Source organism: Notothenia coriiceps, unplaced genomic scaffold, assembly GCF_000735185.1.
Source record: "Notothenia coriiceps isolate Sejong01 unplaced genomic scaffold, NC01 NC01_scaffold00026882, whole genome shotgun sequence".
NCBI lineage: Eukaryota > Metazoa > Chordata > Actinopteri > Perciformes > Nototheniidae > Notothenia > Notothenia coriiceps.
Window position 1 is genome coordinate 58,694 of NW_011359583.1, and position 23,520 is coordinate 82,213.

Sequence of the window (23,520 nt, forward strand, 5' to 3'; positions counted from 1 at the left end):
AATGAAAAAGAAATACCTATAAAATGTTTAGTGAGGGAAAAATGCAATAAGAAAAAAATTTACAGGTATATCATAAAGTATGGACAAAAATTAAATAAGGAGATAAAAAAATATTGATATTACTAGTATATTTGCACCCCGGAGCCTTTATTAACAAATGTAATACCACTGGTTTTGCAAACTCTGGGTGACTCTATTGGGACTCTCAGGAAATCGAGGACTCAGGAGAGTAAGACTGTCCTCTCCTGAGAGGAGGTGAAACAACAACTTTTTTGAGGAATATAGGCAATCGCATCGAGCGATCGGTCTGTCTTCGATTGTTGTTGCTAGAGGCCATGGCCACGCGAGGAGTGAGCGCGTGCCGTGTGTTTTACCGAGCGAGTGTGTGTGTGTGTGTCTCGGTTTGAAATACTTTGTGTCTCTGGGTCTGCATATATCATGACATATGTCATCAATAAAAGCTTAAGTTATTAAAAATTTGCTACAAAAAAAAAAAAAAAATACAAAAAAAAAAAAATATTGTAAAAAGAGAGGACCAGAGAGCGCGGGCGGGACAGACGAGACGCGGGGGACCCTGCCCGCGCGGGGTGAAACTCTTGGTGACGAGAATTGGGTTATTATGTTCGTCCAACATGACGTTGTGGAAGGTTGTTCTCAAACTACCATGTAGTCCAAACAGTTTTACTGAACTAATCATCGAAATCTCTAATGAAATGAGTGAAACATAAATTTTCCCTATGAGGTTATACATTGGACAATGAACTTTTTTCGCTTGGAAGAGGTGTGGATATTGGATGACATTTACCCAAAGGAACGATATATCTTAGTTTCAATAAGTAATTAATATATATGCAACATAAGGTCAAGACTCCGTGACGTCATAAGTGACGTTTTGACTCGTATTAAGGAAACATGTCTCCAGTCGTAAACTACATTTCGACCCCTAATCAACGTATATAATTCCCTATACTAGTAGATTTTGTTGACTTTAATATTGAATAAAGGAAAACTCAGGAAACAGGAGAAGACTGACAAGAGGAGACAAATGCTGTCGTGAGTGGAGGGCAAACCAGCAGGCCGTAGGTACAAAAACTTTGAGGTCATGTCAGACGAGGTAGTACACCTCAAAGTAGTTCGCCGATGTCGTTCCTCGACCGGTACGGAGACACCCTGTCGTATTGGTGACGGTGCTGCCATCCCAATGTGGTGTGTGTGTGTGTGTGTGTGTGCAAAAAAAATGGACTCCAACTGCAGCGTAACTTATATTGGTAAGGGACCTCAAAAAATAAGATTCGGTTGTAATTTTCGAGGATAGTTTGATTTATAGAAAGTGTGGATAAAATGTTTGTAATGACATAAGTACAAACATTTAACAGACGTGAATATAAATGACGTCTATCTCAAACTTGTAATATAAAAAAACAATAGGTTAAAAAACGTTCAATCCAGGGCATCTTCCGTCTGACACCTTCTAAATTAGTAAAAAAAACACAAATAATCCGGAAGTTTTGTGTTTGCCCTAGGGGGATCCGAATCGTATGTCAAATAAAAGACTCAAAAAGAAAAAGAATTTTTTGCTCAACCAGTCCGACGGTATTGATCACAAACGCAATCGAACTTACAGTACTAATATGGGATTTCCATGTTAGACACACAAAAGTCAGAATCTCGACCACTAGTTTTCAGTTTATTATGATTTCGTAGAAACCTCGTTTTTCATAACTCAAGTTTATAGCGTCTTTGAGACAATAGACGTCGTCTTACAAAGAGACTTTTGTCACTACACAAAGAAATGGAGAATGACGAGGACTGAGGACATGAATTTGGTCCAACAGTCCGACATTTTACACTTCGCGGTGCGGTACAAATTACGTTGCGAGATGATGCGAGAGAGACAACGAACAAATATCACTTCTCCGTCGCACACACACCCCGTCTTGTTCTGTCTCCACGTTCTTGTACGTGTATTTGGTTTCCACACGTTTTTTTGTAGTGTCTTTGTGGCCGGAAGCGAGCGAGCGAGCGACAAGAGCGAGCGCGAGCGAGTTCGAGAGCGCGCGCGCGAACGAGAGAGCCTTTTGGACTACAGTACCGAGAGAGAGAGCGCGTTTATTTCATCGGAGCGAGGAGACGAGCGAGAGCATTCGATCCTGAATGCATTAAGAGGGTCCCCCGGACGGCTCGTCCGTGCACGTGTGTCGGGAGGTTCCCCAACTCGGGGACGGAAAATAGAAGGAGGTCTCTTCACGGGAAAAATGACCCCACGAAAAAATATATTTATTAAAGTGAGAGCGAGACGAGATGACGACAAACAACGGTGAAAAGGTTTTTTATATAACTAACTTATTTTTATTTTATAGCCAACCCCAATCTGACACTTCAAAGGCGAACGAGAGAGAAAGAGAGAGGGGAGGGAGGGAGGAGGTGCAGAGCGCGTGTTCGCTCTACTGATACTGAGTTCGACCCACGACGACGCTGTGGAGTCTCGGTTTCATAGCTCTCTCCGGAAATGACTAGAGGAGAGAGAGCGATAACTCTTCCTGGAGAGACGAGAGAGAGATGACTCATTATCTGTAAATGTCCCTGTAAAGTTCTGTTTCAAATGGGTGTTGAGAGATGTATCCATAGATCTCTTCATGTTGCTCTCAAAGTGCACCAGATTGATGCTTTTAACTTCAATATTTAAAAATCTTCCCAGGGGAGCTTGCCCCCTGACCCCCCTATGTGAGGTCCACACACCACCTATAAAAATAACACTTTACCCCTGCTTACACCTATATGCCGTGAGCTGATTATCGAGCCTTCATTGTAACAGTCGCGGGTACACTGTGTGTGTGTGTGTGGGGATTGTTGCAGTAGAACATTCCACTGTAGCGACCAGTACATTAATGGGAAACCCTAAATGTTTGAGCACCCTCTATGAAACGTCAAGCTACCCCACAGCACCCCCAAAATAGAATCTCTGGCGCCGCCACTGAGCCTGACTATTTGTGTTGGGGGGGCCCGACTTTTTTTTTTCTCCAAAGGGGGGGCCTGACAGAAAAAGTTTGAGAACCACTGGGTTAGAGCAACAATATTAATGTCAAATTATCAGTTTAAGCAGAAAATGAAATAGTAAGATGCAGTTTGATTAATGACTAGTTGAAATACTTTGTTTTTCTCATAATAGTACCTAGTTACTCCCAAAAACCGATTACATTTCGTAAAATTATAATAAAAATTCAAAAAATCGTAAATGTCCCCTTAGTGGGACTAATGAAGGTATTCTGATTCCTAGAATGTAATACATACTTGACAAAGGGGGGTACTTGCATATTTAATGGCCTTGCTACTACCAAACTTGGAATAACATTTTCCTGATACTGCTGATCAATTTAGCCTAATATATAAAATTACAAATTAGCCTTCAAATCTGTGAAGAAATCTCACTCCCCAAACAAAACCTTAAGGATGAGAAGATGGAGTGCTTATTGCAACACTATGAACACATATTGAGATCTGCAAAGAGAGTGAAGTGTGAGGAAACCTACTGTAACTGTACATCCCATCAGGGGCAGGACTGAAGGCTTCAATCGTCTCCTCCACCTTATTCTGGGACAGAAAAACATAGAAAAAAATATGTCAGCTTGTTTTGATGCTTTTGTGCCCCTTGACAGAATAAACATTGATTAATACAGCACAGTTTGAATTGTTTTGTTGGTGTTGTTTCACAGTTTAACATAGAACTGAAAGTCAGGAATTATTTTAGTGACCTCATCATCACAGCTGCAGCCCAGGTCACGGGTCACGACGGCGTCAGGGTCAGCTGGAGACGGGAGGGTCACTTCCTCCGGCATGCTGGGCTCGAACGGAGGATCTTTCAGCATGTCGTTCAGGCTGCCGTACGTCCCGTTGTTAGGGGCCGGCTTCAAGCCTAACAAATCTGAGACAGACAGAGAGATGAACAGACGGACAAACAGAAATGTATTTGCGTATCCCATTCTGGGATAAAAGTTTACAGTTTGTTGTAAAACTATTTAGGAGCTTTCTCCGCACATCACACAAGGAATTATGGCCAGTTTAATAGTTTTACTATGGCCTCAAGAGCATCGATGGCGATATTGCATAAAAGGCAAAAACAATATTCTCACCACACATGACGTTGTATAATTCTATATTTTCAAACTCTGGCACTTTCTTCTGGAACTTGAAGCTTGGTCCATGACCCATGAATATGGTCTGTGTAAAGGAGAAAAAGACATGTACGTATTAAATACAGAAGAAGAATCTCTAATCAGTCGTAAATATTCATTAAATGAATACATGACAATAGTTCTGAGACTTCAATAAAGAAATATCAGAGCGTAGATCTCAAAAAGACTATCGGTAACCTCAGAGGTATATTATTATATACAATTACAATAAATATTATAGTACAGTATGTAATACAGGAGAGAATAAGAGGTGTACTCAGTACCCTCATGCTGGTTATCTTGTTGTCAAAGCCGTGGTCACCAAAGAAACCGCATCGTGCCCTCAATTTCTCTGGCATTTTCCTGAACCAGAAACATAAATATCATGATTTTTCAACAAAGAAAGCTATTCTTTCTTCAAATGTTGACCTGAGAACAACTGGAAAACATTCAATTCTGCCAATGTTTAACTTCATTTATCCAAAAATCTCAGGAAGTTTCCATTTACCCCAGAAAAATATCCCACTACCCTCAATTTAAAATATGGAAAAGATTTTGGGGTCTTGTGTCTTCACTCGTGATTGAAGTGACACTTGATTTCTTACAAAATAAAAACAAAAAAAACAAAGGAATAGGGTTTAACCATGTAAACTACAATACTTAATGTATGGTAAATAACTACAAAATGTTTTCCCCTTCCTAATATATACCGTATGCTTATGGTGTTTATACAGTTTGAGATATAAATCCTGACTCCTGGTATAGTCCGGACTCAGAATCAACAGTGTATTGATTTGTTGGTAATTAATCATGACATTTAGCAGAAGTCAGTTAGTGAGTCAGGTTACTTGGCAATGTGCCACTTCCTCTCCATCAGCAGGTGGACGTCCTCGATCCTGCGGTTGTTAGCGTAGTGAAGCCTCTTGGGTAAATGTTGCTTTAGGTACGGCTTGAAGTGCTGCGTCGGCATTTTACACTGAAACAACAAATAAAAGGTAAGCGACCTCTCTGTGTGGACAGTTTGAGAAACCACATGAAACATGGTTTGGTTGATGTTAGTGTTGTTGTGGTACTTACAGTGAGGTTTGCAACCACTACCTTTGGGTCATCTGGAGAAGAAAATAGTGTCAACATGAAGACTCTTTACATGTTATTTTTAATGTTGTGTATAAACTAGTCACTCTTCTTACATGTGGAGGATTTGGGGTCTCGGGGTCGTATTCTGCCCAGAGAGCCGGGGATCAGCTGGATCTTATCTATGTTGAGTGGGTAGCTGCTGAGGAACTCTGTGCGGTCGCAGTGAGCCTCCTCCATACCTGACAGGCAGGGAAATAGCAATAATCTGTTATTATCAAAGGGTTGTGTTCACTTTAAACTTAAATAAAACGTGAAACTGTTTTTTCAGCTCCTTTTCTCTGCTAACATGAATTCATTCGATTTAATGTACCAATATCTTTGGTTTATCTGCCTATGAAAGGTGTGCTGCCTTTTGAAAATAAAACCGAGCTGGGACTTGCATGAATTGAAAACTGCAATGAGGCTTTCCAGAAATGTTGTGTCATACTCTGATCTGCAGGCCTCACATTCAACAGTTGTCAAAGGGACTATTTCTTTGGTAGAAAGAAGTAAAGTAGAAAGTTCCAGTAAAAGTCATTCTTTGAACTCTTTTGTATCAGATAAACAAAGTTCAGAACCATATTTTTTCTATGATTATTATAACGGTACTAAAAATAGGGAAGGACCCTGAAAGCAATCTCTCTTTTAGAAGAGATTACAGTAGATATAAAACCAATAGAAGCGCACAGAAAAGTAACATACAACAACAAATGATAAACAGACCAAGGACGTCCAAATAAGAGACATTCATTTATTGAATCGAATCACAGTCACACTGCTCTATGCCTAGAGGGATTATAAAATAATAGTTTATCCAATTGTAAAAGCTTCTACAGACAGCTGCACAATCTCAGTATGAACATGGAGATATTTTGAAGACCAACTTATCTTGGGACCTAGAGCAGTATGAATTTTATCTCTGGATAAAAGACAAGCAATATACAAGTCAAATGCTGTGTAAATAATTGCAATGCATTCTTCTTATAGACTGCCACCTAACTTTCTCATGCATACATTTCTTATACATTTTCATGGAGCTAATATTTTGCCTTTGTACCTTCTGTTGATTATACAGAGTTATCAGGAATTGTTTTCCTGTGTTCTATAAAGAGAAACTCAAGTTTTCACAAAATAAACGTCACCCTTCTCTTTTCTATGAGGATTGGGAAATAAATCTCAGATTCACACATGTTTTTAAAACTGGTCTTACCGTGGTCTCCTACGACGATGACGTTGACACAGCGATGCAGGTTCATCTGCTTCAGACCGTTCATCAGGTGACCGATGATGCTATCGATCTCCCTGAGAGGGTTATCCAGCTGTAGATAGGATTGAAAAAATAAATAGCTGAGATATATTCACACTTGGATCAGCCTCACTGTCAGGTGTCACACTCACCTCACTGCTGAGTGGCCCCAGGCGGTGTCCGAAGGTATCGGGCTGCTCTGAGTGCACGGCAAACACGTACGGCCTGAAGAAATACAGCAGAGACAATATGTTTGTTTTTTTTTAAAGGGGAGATAGAGGGTATGAAGCATAAAGGGTCCCCAGGCCGGATTCAAACCTGCATCCTCCGCAGCAGGGACACAGTAAGGGTCTGCCAGCTCTACTAGTTGGCTATAAAGGGGCCTTATACGGTCCATTTAGTCCTGATTTTCCCCTCTTTTGCTTTTCACACATCCTCTCACCACACTATAAAACACTTCAGCTCGTGACCCCTTCACTGACCCAGCAGCTTCTCAGAGCTAAAAACAACCTTTATCTCCAAGATACTCTTACCAAATCACCAATACATTTTAACAATAAAATAAACCAGAAAAAGAACTACAACCAGCAGTCAAAATGATATTCTGAAATTCTGCACTGCTGCATTCAATTGTTTGTTAGCTTGGCTAATTTGGACATTTCAACGTTAATCCTAATATTTCCATCTGATTTTGTCATTTACTGAAAGTCACAGCAAGGGTTACTATACACATTTGAAAAATAGATGACAACTTTCTATCAATAAGTACATTCATATGTGGTTCAATATCATGATTGAAGTCCTTAAGAGTAAAGATCCGGACTGTACCTTTCATCATCAGGCAAATGCAGCCAGCTCAGGATGGTCAAAATCCTTCTCTCCAGAGGAATCACCCTGGAAACACAAAATGATGAATGATGGTGGGGAGCCAAAGAAAGAAGAAATAATAAACACTGACCGTTTATTTACAGTTTATACATCTTGAATTGATGTATTTATATATACTCATTTGTAAAAAGACCCTCCTGTCTTCATAAACAAAAATGGAAAAAGTGGATCTGATCTGTGTTAAAAAATTACACTTGAATGAAACTTGTTGTGAGCAGAAAATAAGCCTAATTAATATCCTTAACATTCAAATAAAAAATACATTTTGGTCTTTCAGTTTTCTGTCACGTTGCATTCAAAATAAAATGTCTTCATTAAAATCATTTTTGCTCAGTGCGTCAACAAGCTGCTGTTTGAGTCGTCAATGGCTTCTGTTGTGACTGAGAGTGGGGGGGTATTGTCTTGTGTCCGTGTGTGTTTGGTTCCTTTGTCCGTCATTCTCAGGATGTTGCCCCTCGTGATCATTATGTCACTGATATGTAAATGTTTTTTTTATACAAATCTGTCTGTGCACTCATTTAAGTAACAATAGAACAGGGAGACAACTGCTATGATTGAATATAAACATACTATGTAGTACTTAAAATTATACTTTGTAAATTCAACTTTTAGAATATTTAGTTGACCAAACACTGGTCTTAAAAAATATTCCAGTACTAACTTAAGTACCAAGGCCAGAAGAATGTAGCTGCTTTCACTCCTTGTTTCTCTGCTGTGATCCAGATCTGTAAAACAGAACATACGGAGGTTATCAGAAATGAAATGTCCCTTAAATTAAAAATATCACAATGCTTCACTTTTGAAATCATATTGTTGTGTCTCAATTCCATAGTTAGCTTATTGTGTACAGTATATGCTATACTGTATAATTACTGTTGTAGTATACTTTATTGTCCAATTACTTTACAAAAAAGCCAATGTCTTTGTTGCTTTCCACTTAAAGGAAATTATGCATTACAGCATTAATTATACCTCAGTGGTGAACTGTAAGTACTGTAGAAAGATAAAAGTGTACTTTTTATACTGCACCTTTAATTACCTTACAGATTACTTTTACTCCATGTCCAATGAAAACCTATACTGTATATCTTCAAATGTGGTAGTTGTAATGTTTCTGATAAACCGAAGAATGGTGATTTTCTGAGCAAAGATTAGCACAATTTAAAACATATTTTAAGTATGGTATTTGTACTTTTACTTAAGCAAAGTTTGAATATATTTATTAAGTAGAACTTAAACATTTGCACTTTTGGGTCGCGGACCCGTTTCGAGTGGGTCGCAGATGTGTGAGTGAAGAAAAAAGGGAAAAAAGTCAAACTTTTATTTTGAAGTCCTGATTTTCTAACGCTGTGCATGCAGTAGGCGTTGGACTGGAAGTACCGGAGACTATAAATGTCTCTCTGGGGCTTTACTCAGTGCACGTAACACCAAAGCCAAGTCCCACTGAGGCGCCAGTGTGCGTGACACAGGTCTGAGTCTCCGCATTCCTCGCAGAAAACGGTTTGTCAGAGGGTGACTAAACACCGTTCTGACACCGAAACCTACGTGGCAAGACGAGATAGCAGCAGCATATGTTTTGATCGTGCTGAAAAGCCAATTCCTGTCTGACAACAGCTGGAGGAACAACAGCACATGAGGCAGGGGACACGTAATGGGGTCCAGGCTTTTCTCCACACACCAACGCTGGAACGCTGTCCACTTGGCTGTGTAAGACGCTATGGTAGACGCGGCCCTGGCTCGCTGGATGGTACGTAACATCTTGAAAGAAGCCTCTCCAAGTGTTCCCGTTACGGGGTCATGCCCACAGTGCTGGCCTATCACTGGGTGGCTGCTGATCGCTCTCTCCGCGCTACGGAATTTCCGACGGTCTGCCTGACAGCGTACGCTGTAGGCATGGAAACCAGGACACTCCCATGCGCTCCGGGGCTATCAGGCCCGCTGATAGCCGCTTCTCGCGCACTCAGTCCGGGAACCGAGGAGTCAGGGGAACTGGTGGGAAAACGTATAACTGCATCCTGGGCCACGGCCGATGTGTGAATGCGTCTACCCCCAGAGGGGGGTGATCCTGCGCTCTGCAAGCCACTCTGTTCAATTCGCCGGGAATATACATTGCTCTGATGGAGAGCAACGTGTGTGCGCGCCCAGAACAGCAGCCGCCTGTCATGGAGAGGGCTGTCAGTTTCTCCACTCTCTCCCGCGAGAACCGCACTCTCATGCTGGCTGAGTTTAATTCCACTCCCAGATAAATGATATGAAACCCCGGCTTGACAGATGCGGCCCGGACCGAAAAGGCTGCGAGGGGGTCTCCACATGCTGCTTTTCACACAGGCTCTCATTATGTTGCAGTTTAGGAGAAGGCTCGTAAAACAGACATTGAGGCGCGTTCACGCTCAAACCCACTGAGGGATGAGTGGAGGTGTGTGCAGTGCTGTCCACACGAGGCGAAATACCGGCACTCATGGGCTCATTAGGCGCTTTCACACAGGAGTACCTTTCCCAGTATAGTTCCGATATAGTTCCGAAAATGTGCGCTCACACCAAAAGAATCCGGAACTAGAACTTAGTTAATGAGAACCTTTTCACCCCATTTTCAGTCCCTGCTAGAGAGCAGGTACTTTTATGGGAGAAAAAGGTTCCCAGCAGCTTCTACTGAAGCCAGTCCCCAACTCCAGGGACATCCGGCCGGGGACTTCGGGTGGCAGTATCCGCCGTGACAGGCAGGAGAGAGGGCGAACAACTGAGGTCCCCGATATCACTCACTCTGACAAAACACTCAGTACAGAGTGTGTCAGAGAGGGGAAAAAAAGGGGGACATCCTTCAAATAAAAACGGCTTGCACCGTGCGGGGGACATGTGAGAAACAGCTGCAGCTGATGACATTCACATATTCCCTCCCCCCCCAGCATGTAATTTCCTGCTCTGCTTCCTCTGAGGTTCTCGCGGAGGAGCAGACCGAGAGTGCTTTGATCCCCTCCGACTCGTCGCGGGGAGACCTTGTTTCTGAACCGGCGGAGGAGCGACCCTGACGTTGCGGGAACTGGGGACGCTCGGTAAGCTGAAGCCAGCTGACATGCCGTCTAATGTCGTCCGCCTTCTGCGAGGCGGACTTCATCGACTCCACCATGGCCTGGAAAAAGAGGTCCAAACAGCCCGTCCGGACTGATTGGAGCCTCAAGCAGGACCTTCCTTGCAGATTTCGGTATAGCCCCCTGCTGCAGCCAGAGATACCGCTGAATCTGCGTCGCCCACGCCGCGGTCAGAAAACCAACATCCGTCAAGCCGTCACTTTAGTGAGGGGGACGAATGAGGACACCGGAGCCTTCAGGCTCTTAGGGGCCGCCGCCGCTCCCTCCTGGTACTTCCGGATGGCGGGGAAGCGCGGCCAGACCGGGTCACTCCTGGGTCTGTACCCAGGAGAAACACTCCTGTCACCGGCAAGAGAGCTCTCCTGAGCCGCGGGAACAAGGAGACCTCTCCATGTGACTGCCTTTTCGATGATCCTGCAGTTCCTATCAGCACCGGGCTCCATCTCTGTCTCCTCCGTCCGGGGGAGAAACGGCATGGGGGAACCAGGGCTCGAGCTTAAGGACGTCCCGTCGTCCCGGGGCCGAAAAAAATAGTGTCAGGGAGGATAAAAAATAATTTTGGGACGAATTTGGGACGAGAGTTAAAATAAAAATACCCTGCTAACTCTACTACAAACGGCGATGAAAATGAAATCGACTGCACGTTGTGTGTAGCACACAGTTATTAAACCTCCTTGTCAACATAAACACACAAAACATTTAGCAACCCGCGAAACACACACACACACACACTCACACACACACACACACACACAGCACACAAACACACACACACACCACACACACACACACACACACACACACACACACACACACACAACACACACACACACAACACACACACACACACAACACACACACACACACACACAGACACACACACACACACACACAGTACGTAAGCGTGCCCATGGGCTCAGCCAGCCGCACAGCTGGCTGTGCCGCGAATCTCTGGCCCGCAAATTCCGGGTCTATCTACAGTAGGGCTATGTACTGAGTGTGTGTATTTCGCGGCTTTGAGTGATGTAAAATGACAATGCTACTCCCGTGGAGAGTGTTCCGAGCACTTCTGAAATGTTTTACGTTACATCACAAAACGCACAGCATAAACCAGACCCTGAGCGCCGGCCTCTTTTTATACTTACTCCTCTGCATCCCCTATGGGTAATAATGACTGAGATGAGAACCCTCCATCGTATTTAGTCCTTAGCAATATGCTGCGCTCTTCCCCATGTATGGATGGGTTCCGAGCCCCGGTATTTAAACGGCTCCGCCCGGGCCGAATTATTAAAGACAGTGGTAACGTTAGCTCCGATGTTATCTGACTTTTTATCGGTACTGGAGACATTTAAAAAGTATATATGTCATATGTAGTATTGCTACCATATAACATGTTATCGCAGTTTTATTTATCCCACTCCGTTTCTAACATGCAATAAGACTACAACATGCGTTATGGATGTATTTTCGAGCTTTCCAATCCAGACGAGATCTCTCTCTCCCGTCTGTGTGCGATGGAGGCGGGCAGTTTGTAAAGGTCTCCTGACCTGTGTATACAGACTGTCATTCCTGGTTAGTGTTACTCTGGGTTTGTCCTTCAGGAACAGAGTGTTGGATTTTGGTTAACATTGGGATGGGACTTGAAATTTGGATCAATATTAGAGTAATTCTTCGTTTGTGTGTTTGTTTAAATATATTTTGCCTTTGTTCATGTGATTGACTGATTTACTCAATTAAAAGGTTGATGAATTATCATCTAATGATTTGTATGATTGTTTTTTATTATGTTAAGGTCCACTTTGAATGAACTTTTAAACTAAATGATTAAGTAGTAAGAAAAACCTAATATTTTAAATTCGGGACGGTCCAGCATTAATCGGGACGGCTTAGATTGTATTTCGGCGACGGTTCCGGGAGGATGGTGAAAAAGCCTAGTCGAGAGCCCTGGGGGGAACCACACAGGGATCCCGTGTGGAGGCGGGGTAGGAAGTCGTCCGACTCTGCCGCAGCAGCTCGGATCCAGGAACTCAAGGGCTTGGTCCCATGGATGGAATCCTAGACTGGCCAATCATGTCCTCGGCCGCAGTAGCGAGAGCGTCCATTCTTCGCTGTCTGTCGGCCAGAGGGAGACCCGCACAAATGAGCATCATGACCATCGTGAGTGCTGGTGCATCCAACTCATTATGAACCCCGTCTGGCATACTGTACCATGTTTATAAGGATCTTTTTTTGAGGTGGCTCCTTAAAAGAGCCTTTAACTCTTTAGTATCTCCCTCTCCTCTCCTGCTTCGGACTATATAGGCATACACAGCACACATATATATAATAATATACATATACCAGTCGCAGTGTGGGCCAAATCTAAGCTAATTTAAATTTACAAGATGGCCCTGAGCCCAATAGAGATTGCCCTGAAAAATGCCCCGCGGAACGGAAAATGCACGAAGGGTTTTGGGGGCCTCCCTAGAAAAAATTTAGATTTTTTGCAGGTCTTACTTAGATGCGTGCTGTTGGGTTGCATTCTTCCTAGACTGAATTAATAAGATGAAACCAGCCACAATATTTATATTGTAACAAATTTCAATTTAATTCTTCATTTCACTTGTTTTTTGTTTGTTTGTGTTTGCCTCCCTTGCCATGCCCTGCAATAGCTATAAGAGAATACCTTAAGTTGGTTGGTTCCAAGACACTTTCCTATCTGAATGAAAGTGCCAAAATGCCTTCCCAAGATGTAAAAAAGTAAACGAAAACATTACTTCAGTTGTACTGCCAAAAAGGAAACATTATTTACACTATTATGGCATCCTGTTAAAATTGTTTGTAATGTTATTACTGTAAGTTGGGTTCGAACGAATGCCTCCTCATCCGGAACTTGACCGAGCAGAACCCGAGAGCAGTCCGAGAAGGAAAGCCGAGCCGCATCCGCGAAGCACACAAAATGACGACGTCAGAGTTCCCGTTAGCCGGCAAATCTAAACTCTTCGGTCAAAAAAATTTCCCTTTAGCACATACCGCTTTCATGCGCCACTTTGTGACAGCAGAAGAGTATGTGACAAGACAAGAATGTCCAATTCTAATGTCAACACGTAATGTGGAGAAAGAGATGTCCTGTTGGTTGATTGTGGCGTTGATCTGTTTGGAATGCCTTCGGTTCCGGTGGCATGTAAACAAAATGCATAACTGCTGCGCATACTTTGTAGCCTCACCCCAGTTGCATAGCGATACTTATTGTTTAGGTGTCCTTTTAATAGCAGGTAGTCTATCATCTTAGCTAGAACTAGCTAGATCTGATCAATATGGACATAAAACGGCGAGTGAAGTCTAATCTGACCGCGAGAGAGTATCAGGCTGGGCTGGATTGCTGACGAGTCGACCACGGCAGCTCTGCATGATTCAGCATGGGCAGCGGTGAAGCGATAAAACAGACACTTCAGGTTAGAATATCACAGCGTAGCTTTTAATTACCNCATATGGATCTTAACAAAGTTCCGCTGTACATCCAGCATACTGTATCTCACTTTATTTCACATGAGCTCCAGTGTGGAACCCCACTGCACCCCCTGGTGGATCAATGATCCATTGCAGCTGGCTTCATTATAATTACATTTATCTATCACGGGGGCGGTCTCAAGTCAAGCTGGAGGTTTTCCCTTGAGCGAGGGCAGATCACGTACCAATCACGGCCCTCGCGTTTCAAACTGTCTGAAATGAATCGCTACATCTGTAATAAAACACATGGTTCTCTCGATGAATGTGACATTTTAAGGATGGGGTGTGGAAAATGGGAAAGAGTGAGGGGGAGGGGGGGGTGGACCATGCTCTTTACCTCCAGGGCTCTGAGGCGCTGCAGCAGGGGTTTGCTGTCCTCTGACCCTCCGCCGGCCTCCGACTCAGCAGGCCTCTCTGCGGGGGGGGCGGAGGGACCCTCCAGGCTGTCCTGCTGCTTCCACATCTCCTCCAGGAGTTTGTCCTAAACACAAATAAATCAAACAGAATTATTCATCATACTGGGCTTAGCAGTAAAGATAAAACCACTCCTGCAAATACACAAAAACTCATAAAGCCATACTCAATGAGGGAACATGGAATAAAAAATTACCCCATGTAATGCGAAGTGTATGTAGCCAGCAGCATGTTGAGTTATGATTTAGTGATCTGTACGGATGAAAACTGCTAAAACTAGCACAGGTGCTATTTGGCTTCATGTTTGTGCAGCAGCACCAAGTGTTAGCGTGCTAGCTGAGGTTGTGATGGGACGATGTAGGGATTCATTAATCTGCTTCGAGCTACATCAACGGTCTCATTGCTCAACAACAAGAATCCGCTTCTCCAGTGGATAATTTTTTAATCTGAAAAACACTGATTTACATAAAACATAAGAACAATATACCATACCAAACAGCTGGGTATTCCAGATGTACCAAGTGAGCTATTGTAATACCACTGCAGGTAACTCACCCCCTAAATTTTTTTGTGTGGCCTTCAGGCATAGGAGTCATTTATACTGGGGACGCTGGATGCCCCCACCACTTTTGGAAATGGACAATTCTGTCCCCACCACTTTGCACTAGGTTATTTCGTTTAACATGTTCAGAAAATAGCCTGCACAAAGAATTGTACACTTTGAGACACTTCATTTTCATAAGAGAACATGTACACTGCCTGATTTTCATGAGAAGTGTAGAGCCTCGGCCACAGAAGAATCCATTACATTCTGTTGCAGATTTGAATCATGGTGCACATATCAACTTTTTTTTGCTCCCATTGCAAGATTGGCATTAGTGCAAGGCCTGCACCCTCATAGTTCCAGTCTAAATACTGTATGGTTTTAGATTTCTGATTCTGACTCTGGCCTCAGATTTTAACCTCTTAACTGCAGAAATGTATGTTTAAAAAAGCCAGGTTTCATCTCACTTTGCTGCATGTCAGAACAAAATTGGCAAAACAAATATATGCATTTGAATTACACTGATACATTATTTGGGGAAATTAAAATTAGACAAACATGCATGTCTTTGTATTGTTGAGATTACATGTTGTGCTTTTTTCCTGCCTTGTAAATTGAGCCTGATCTCTGTATGAGATAATACGTTGTTGTCATGTGTTTAGTGGCCTGTAGTGGCAAGCACTTCGAGTTAATGATTAATGTAGAGCTGCAGAAACCAATTATTAAAAAGCGTTGATTAAAAAAGAGGATGGATGGTGGCATGAAAGGACAGGAAATAGGTAACTTTGGACCCAAACTAATTAGTATGTCTCGTTTGCATTTGGTTTATGGTTCAAGAGGGACAAAAACCTGCTCACACACAAACACAGTGAGGGGACTCACAAAGTAACTATGATTTATAGAATTCACATTTTTTTGTTCAAGTTTCAAAAGTTTTATCATGATAACAATTAAAGCATTCTGCTATGATTATGGGACGTTATGCATGAGTTGTAGGAACTACTTTGCACCTTATTAGATATACTTTATGACAATTTATATTTTTTGTCAGTTTCCAGACAGGATGTCATTTGACTCAATCTAAACGGTGAGAGCACGCACAGTAGAATGAACATCAGTGTTATCAGACTGAGATGATGGAGGTACCTTGTAGGCTTTCATCAGGTCCAGCGGGTCCACTTTGGGCCCCTCCAGTGAGTCCTGGTTCTGTAGGAGCGTCCGCACCGTCTCCTCCATGCTGCGTTCAAGAACACAACAGGCAAAAGTCAGAGAAGAACGTGTGAGAGAACCCAAGACTTTAAACTGTAGAACACGATGGGCATGAGCGACAACATTTTAGTCTTTTATTTCTTAACTGTTTTGATTGAAAATATTTAGATATAGTCACATGAATTTATTGTGATCAGTCGTTTTTCTTCTGCGAAAGTAGAATAAAAAGGTTTTCAGTAGCAGTCCACAGATCATACATATCAGACATAATATGATGATGGGGAAATACTGTATAAGACAGACTCCTGAGCAAAATTATAAGAATGAAAAGATGGCTGTGCCTGGGAGTGAAACACTCTGAACAGCCTTTTATCAGAGTTGATAAAAGGAAAGACATTATGGGTCTGAGTTAAGAGCATTAAGAAGACGGATTCAGGTTTAGAAGGTATTTTAAAGGATGAGGAGCCCACAATTCCTTTAATAGCCCGCCATTAAACTAACCCACAGGGGTCTACTGTAACCTGACAGTTTGAGGCGAGAACCTGAAATTGAATTTAGAGATGAGAGCATGGATCTTATCCTAACCCTGGGAGGGGAAAGACGGAGCACATTGAATTAAAACCTTACCCCTGGTTACAAATCCATGTTCATAACGGAAATGTGTGTCAGGAGGGTATTGGGATCAGTGACACGTTTTTAATGTCAGCTCTGACTATCTTGAGATGAACTGGAAGTTTGTCATTGCAGTGTTGTACCGGGGGGGGTGCAACTGTATCCTCTTAACCTGTTAAGTCCCAAACCATGCAATGATACACCTGTGAGTTGGATGTAGAAAAGTCAGAATCAATATAGATATTTTTCATTTTTAAAGCAAATTCAAATTGAACATAGTAAGAAAAACATTACTTATAGTGAAAACCACCCTTGAATGATGGGATAGTAGACAAAAACCTTTAGGAATCCAATAACATATAATAAGTACCCTGTATCAAGATTGATGCAAAACAAGTTAAATTTGACCTTTTTAGAGAGGTTTAGCAAAAGAAAACCACCTCTGGGGTCATTTGGGTGTATTTGCCAAACTGGTCGATTTTGGTGATTGACATCTCTTTTGAACCGTTAGAGCCAATAGAATCGAGGGGAAGTTCCTAAATCCATCTAAACATTACCATTGGTGAATGAGAGCGATGCGCAGCCAGCATGCCCAAAACCGAAAGCTCTCATACACTCTATCTGAAAACTCTGTCTATTGACATAAATGTTATGATGGATTATCAGTAATCACTTCAAAGTGACACAGAGACATAGGATTAACCTTCAGCAGCGTTTTTATGCGTTTTAATGCCCTTGAACACAACTTTTGATCAGAAAACAGCAAAGGTAAGACGTATTTGCCAGTTTGTGCTGATAGCATGAAGTATAACATATCGCTACCGTGAGTTAACGGAGGAATTACCTCCCCTGGACGTGTCATGTCGGTGCCATAGTAGGCGTATTTTTACATTTCATCGAAGTAGCTGTAAAGTGGATTTGACAACTACATTATCTCTTATTTGTCCACCTGGATTTTGTCTTGGGAACCCCCTTATGGTAAACGCTTTACAAATTGGGTGAGTCTTCACCTCGGGTAGTTTTACTTTGTGTTACCCTTGAAAGTCTCTCCCATCAAGTGTTTGGTGGGGGTGACGTACCGACCTATACCGGATATGACCCTCATCGGAGACGAAGTTTTACGGCTACCTAGGCTGCCATTTTTAGTTTGCGAACTTTCCCAGGTTGCATAAATTTTGTGGGACCGCCACCAATTGCTCCCAGACACTCACAATGTGGCAACCGGTAAAGGGTAGTGTTGGGGTAGGGTGGACGGTCGTCTAGTGTAGACGGGAAAGTGAAGGAGTCTTGATGTATGTAAACGTAAGTTCAATGGTAAAGATGAAAAAAGTTAGGATTTATACCTTACATCCTCACCAGTCTTAGTTATTATCTACAAAAAATAAAATCTATCACATAGACGGCATTAGAGACCTTTGGGTAACCCAGGGCTAAACCCACCTAACTGGTGGGAGAACACATTGGCAATCTCGGTTATCTTGAGCTCCCTTCAAGGGATTTAGGAGATTTGAAAATTGGTAATTCCTCACTCTCTACGACGTGTGCGTCAAACGGGGTTTTGGCTTTCGATGCAAATGGTGGAGATATACCCTTTTTTATACAAATAAACGGGTATTTACAATACTTCCCTAATAGTCATTAGTAAAGTTTCACTGTGTCCCTCTGTATCCCCTAATTAGAAGTTCGTCGCAACAAATACGAAAAATTCGGGAACTTGTGTTGAAAAGAACTAGTCTTTTTGTCGTCCCATTCTTGCATAAACGGCAAAACGGGGCATTTCACTTCAAACACACCAGAAAAGGGACCGAGAACGAACGGACGGCACTCAAAACCAGCGTGTCACTAACTTTTGCTATAGTACTTTCATATTTTATATAGATGGCACAAAAGACACGGATTCATTATAACAGACTATTCGCTCAAAGAAAGGGCCAATTCACCCCAATTCAAACTCCCCCGATAGCCCGAAATTGGACAATTGGACGGGCCGCCCCCCTTTTGTGTTGTTTATAACGTGCTTTGACAACAGAAGTCCCGAAGGAATTGTAATTTGTTTTGGATAATTACACCTGTAATGGTGAATTGCCCTTCTTGAGTCGATTGACTTGCTATATTGGTAAAAATAGGCTTTTGTTTTGTGTTTGAGAGATGCCGGTTCGGAAGACGTGATTCGCCTTTCCCACGATTTGCCGGTGAATCGTGGTNCACAGAGACATAGGATTAACCTTCAGCAGCGTTTGTATGCGTTTTAATGCCCTTGAACACAACTTTTGATCAGAAAACAGCAAAGGTAAGACGTATTTGCCGTTTTGGACCCGTAAAGCTAAGTTGTGTGTTGTCTTTGCCAGCTTTCGCTGCAGTGAGTTCTGGTCGCAGTGATGATACTTATACCATTGGAATATGTGGAATATCAGCTTTCATAAGATATCTTGTTTGCGCAGATTGCATGAAGTATAAAAGATTGCTACCGTGAGTTATGTGCTAAGTGCGTTAGCACCCTTTCGCTTAGTGCAGAGGCTTGGCGTTAGAGTTGTGTTTTGTTTCGGTAAAGATGGTTCATATCGTCAGTTAAATGAGTTTCTTCCCGTTAAGTGGGTCTGACACATTAATAGGTTGTTAAATGTTAGGAAGCCCTGAGACACAGTTTCGTGAATATTGTTGTGTTTTGCCCCCTCGGGCGGGCCATGGGGTTTATTAACAGGTTAAGTACATTGAGCAAAACAGAGTACTCAAGCCGCTCATGTAGGGGCTGGGCATATATCTTTGTTTTGCTCCATGAAAAATACAGTGGCAAGAAAAAGTGTGTGAATGCTTTGGAATTTCCTGGTTTTATACATGAATTGGTCTTTTTAATGTGATCTGATATTCATCTAAGTCACAATTATAGACCAACACAATGGGCTTAATCTAATAACCAGAACATAAATAATAGTTCATTTATGTATTGAACACACGCAAAATCCTGCATACTGTACAACCAGGGCATTTCAAAAGGGACACTTTCTCCTGCCCTGTATATAATATAATAATCCTAAAAGCAGAGTTTAAGTACCTTAAGGAAATTAAGGGTTTTGTTTTTCTTACAGCCTCACATTTCTGTCACGCTGACTACCAATGTCTGGTAATATGGTATAAACATATTTAAATGTATAAACCATCATAATATTGGGGTTTACCCATTGTTATACATACATTCAAACAATACTTAATACTTTTGTGTTAATGGGAGAGCTGATGTTTGATTGGGTTAAGACTGCAACAACTGAACAAAATAAGATTAATTTCCATCATGATTTCTCATAAAAAGCTTCTTTTTTTTCATCTCTACTTCTTTTATTTTATTCAACCTCTTTCAGATTAAAGCGACTCACTGCCCGGGTTTGAAAGTCATGTTTATTTTTATTTTTCTACTTCTTCTATCAAAATATTCAGTGTGGTTTTATTGAACACAAACAGGAAGTTAACAAAGTGCTGCAGGTGTGTTTGTGAATGGTTTGTCCTTCAGTTTCTTCAAGGTTCTTTATCCTGTTCATCACCCAGTGAGCTGAGACGCATGTGAAAGCAGCTTGAGGTCAGTCTGAGGGATCAATACTCTAATTTACTGAGCATTGGCCTCCAATAGAAACGTTACATCTGGGACAGAAAGATGAAAACAGGCCTGGAAATAAAAGCTTGATGTTAATGTTTCAGGAAATCCAGTCGACAGAGCAGAGTGATGGTGATGGTTGCAGCCACTGTTTCTGTGAATGAGATAATGATTGTGAAGCGTACAGTGGTATCAGTCAAAACCGCAAATACATGCAACTCCTATTCAGTATCTATAGAGACTCCTAAAGCCCCGATGCAGGCTGACATCAGACACTTCTTGCCTTTTATATACTTCCTCATCATTTGTAGCCCACATACCTCAATACTGTTTTGTATTGAAAAAAAGTAACATTTGAATACAGATTTTCGTTAAGACCCTACTAAATCCCCATGTTAATCGTCAATTATAAAGAAATATGTTTACAAAATGTCTCACAAATCTGATTTACTATTGTATTTGTACTGACTGTTACTTCACTTCAGACTGTATCATCATTGTAGGTGCAACACACACATTTTCTCTGGAGAATTAAGGAGAAATATTTCTGGCATTTTATAATGCTGCCTCCTCATTTTACATTTGCCCTTTATCTGTTGTTGTAACACTTTATCAATACAGGATTTCTGATTTTGATGAAGGTTATACACAAAACACCAATAGGTTTTGGTTACACCCTAAATGTGTAAACAATTGTCCTTTAAAATGTAACATGGCTTTTCATGAACATTTTCTGTTGTTGCAAAAAGTTATTAAAAGACCAAGAATGTACCTTATAAAGTGGTATTGACCCTGAAAGGTAACACCTGGAACCAACACAAATCAGACACAGGACACACCTCTTGTTCTCTCTGTGTTCTCTGTGTTCTCTGTGTTCTCTGTGTTCTCTCTGTGTTCTCTGTGTTCTCTCTGTGTTCTCTGTGTTCTCTCTGTGTTCTCTCTGTGTTCTCTCTGTGTTCTCTGTTCTATGTGTTCTCTCTGTGTTCTTTGTTCTCTGTGTTCTCCCTGTGTTCTCTGTGTTATCTCTGTGTTCGCTGTGTTCTCTCTGTGTTCTCTCTGTGTTCTCTCTGTGTTCTCTGTGTGTTCTCTCTGTGTTCTCTCTGTGTTCTCTCTGTGTTCTCTCTGTGTTCTCTGTGTTCGCTGTGTTCTCTCTGTGTTCTCTCTGTGTTCTCTGTGTTCTCTGTTCTATGTGTTCTCTCTGTGTTCTCTCTGTGTTCTTTGTTCTCTGTGTTCTCTCTGTGTTCTCTGTGTTATCTCTGTGTTCGCTGTGTTCTCTCTGTGTTCTCTCTGTGTTCTCTGTGTTCTCTCTGTGTTCTTTGTGTGTTCTCTCTGTGTTCTCTCTGTGTTCTCTGTGTTCCTCTGTGTTCGCTGTGTTCTCTCTGTGTTCCCTCTGTGTTCTCTGTGTTCTCTCTGTGTTCTCTCTGTGTTCTCTGTGTTCTCTGTGTTCTCTATATGTTCTCTGTGTTCTCTCTGTGTTCTCTGTGTTCTCTCTGTGTTCTCTGTGTTCTCTCTATGTTCTCTCTGTGTTCTCTCTGTGTTCTCTATATGTTCTCTGTGTTCTCTCTGTGTTTTCTCTGTGTTCTCTCTGTGTTCTCTCTGTGTTCTCTCTGTGTTCTCCGTGTTCTCTCTGTGTTCTCTCTGTGTTCTCTGTGTTCTCTCTGTGTTCTCTCTGTGTTCTCTATATGTTCTCTGTGTTCTCTCTGTGTTCTCTGTGTTCTCTCTGTGTTCCTGTAAACTGAACCCAGAAGCTGGAGGAGTCGTCGCTCTTCTTACTGTTGAACTTGATAAAAGCTCCGGTGTAAACGGGCCAGAACAATTCTCTGATGACGAAGCACATTCATGGACGTACATCAAGCTCTTTATCTTTCTGACATCTATTGTGCAGCCTAATTTCATTTGCAGTGACAGAGCGGCGTTATGAACAAATCTATCTGGCTTACAGAGCCTCGAGCTGCTTACAACCCGTCTGTGTATTTATGGGTCTATTTGCTTCCCAAGTCTTTTCATTGGGAAGAGGATTCAAATATCAATATCCTGGAGCCTTGCCAACTATACCCCCCCCCTCCCCCCAGTTACTTTGCTGCAGCTCTATAGCCTCACACCTCATCCCTGCAGCTTTTCATTTGAATTATCGATGTCACTTTCAAAACAGAAGACGTTTCCTTCGGTTCAGATTCAACATTGTTCTGTTTGTGTTGCCTTCGTTCAGCCTCATTAAGCAGAGCAACATTATTTGCCGTTGTGATTTCTCCATCAGATCATTATTCTAGACCTCCAGGCTGTGAGGATGAGTGTTCATTTTGAAATGCAGGAATCAGTGAGTCTCCTCAGCCCCCGCTGTGAAAATGTCCCATGATGGGTTGTTCAAACAATGCCATATATTCATTTTAAAGAGATTGCCGCTAAATAAATCTAATAATATAAATATAGAGGAACCAGCATCCACTTCCTAACCAGGTATGAACCAAACCACCTCAGGTCAAATTACAGGTTGAGACTGTACAATTCATCTGAGGATAACTTACTAACACTTAACACTTAAAAAGCCTAACATAAGCACATTATTTATTCTAAAATACATTGGGTGTTATTACATTCATTCCTTTAGACTTTTACCAATCGGCAGTGAATGTTTAACCAGCCCACCCATGTTATTAAGTTGAGAATTACTTTATTTATAACCATTGGGTATAGTGGAACAAGTGTGTTAACAAAGCTGACAGTATTCAATCCAACAAAATTGTTATCTTTATAACTGCTGTGGTACAGCTAAAATAAATACGTTAATAATGTGTGTTAAGTTATGATGCACATTTTGTTGAGGTTATTAGGTAATCTCTTAAATCACTGCCTGGGTTTCATGCATACAGTATGGCTCACTTTCTCTCTTCCTCAGCTAATGGTGCTTTTGTCACTGTACTCTGGTGTTTCAGTACATCACACAGTAATCGTGGAAGTCTTTTTCACACAAGCCACAATAGCTCCTTTAAAATGTAAAAACAAAACGTCTTCCATCAGATGTGGATGTTTTGAGTTACAGTACTAGAAACCTTCTCCATAAGATTTAAAGTAAAACAACGTAAAATATGTATTTGTCTTATTCAGCTCTTGGTTTTACACTGCATCGCCGGGACTGCATCCACTTTCACGTACATGTC

General features: G+C 41.8%; 1 protein-coding gene across 1 annotated transcript in view; it reads right to left on the reverse strand.

The window, feature by feature from the left end:
* The window catches only part of LOC104957369 (ectonucleotide pyrophosphatase/phosphodiesterase family member 2-like), a 16,460-nt gene extending 5,966 nt beyond the window's left edge, over positions 1 to 10,494 (reverse strand). Inside the window, exons 1-12 of the mRNA XM_010784993.1 lie at positions 10,450 to 10,494; positions 8,092 to 8,147; positions 7,363 to 7,428; positions 6,687 to 6,759; positions 6,499 to 6,607; positions 5,363 to 5,488; positions 5,250 to 5,281; positions 5,021 to 5,148; positions 4,457 to 4,535; positions 4,131 to 4,218; positions 3,753 to 3,922; positions 3,531 to 3,591 (exon numbers count right to left, since the gene is read on the reverse strand). Coding sequence (XP_010783295.1) covers positions 3,531 to 3,591; positions 3,753 to 3,922; positions 4,131 to 4,218; positions 4,457 to 4,535; positions 5,021 to 5,148; positions 5,250 to 5,281; positions 5,363 to 5,488; positions 6,499 to 6,607; positions 6,687 to 6,759; positions 7,363 to 7,428; positions 8,092 to 8,147; positions 10,450 to 10,494 — 1,033 coding nt within the window. The remainder of the gene's footprint in view (positions 1 to 3,530; positions 3,592 to 3,752; positions 3,923 to 4,130; positions 4,219 to 4,456; positions 4,536 to 5,020; positions 5,149 to 5,249; positions 5,282 to 5,362; positions 5,489 to 6,498; positions 6,608 to 6,686; positions 6,760 to 7,362; positions 7,429 to 8,091; positions 8,148 to 10,449) is intronic.
* Positions 10,495 to 23,520: the final 13,026 nt, after the last annotated feature.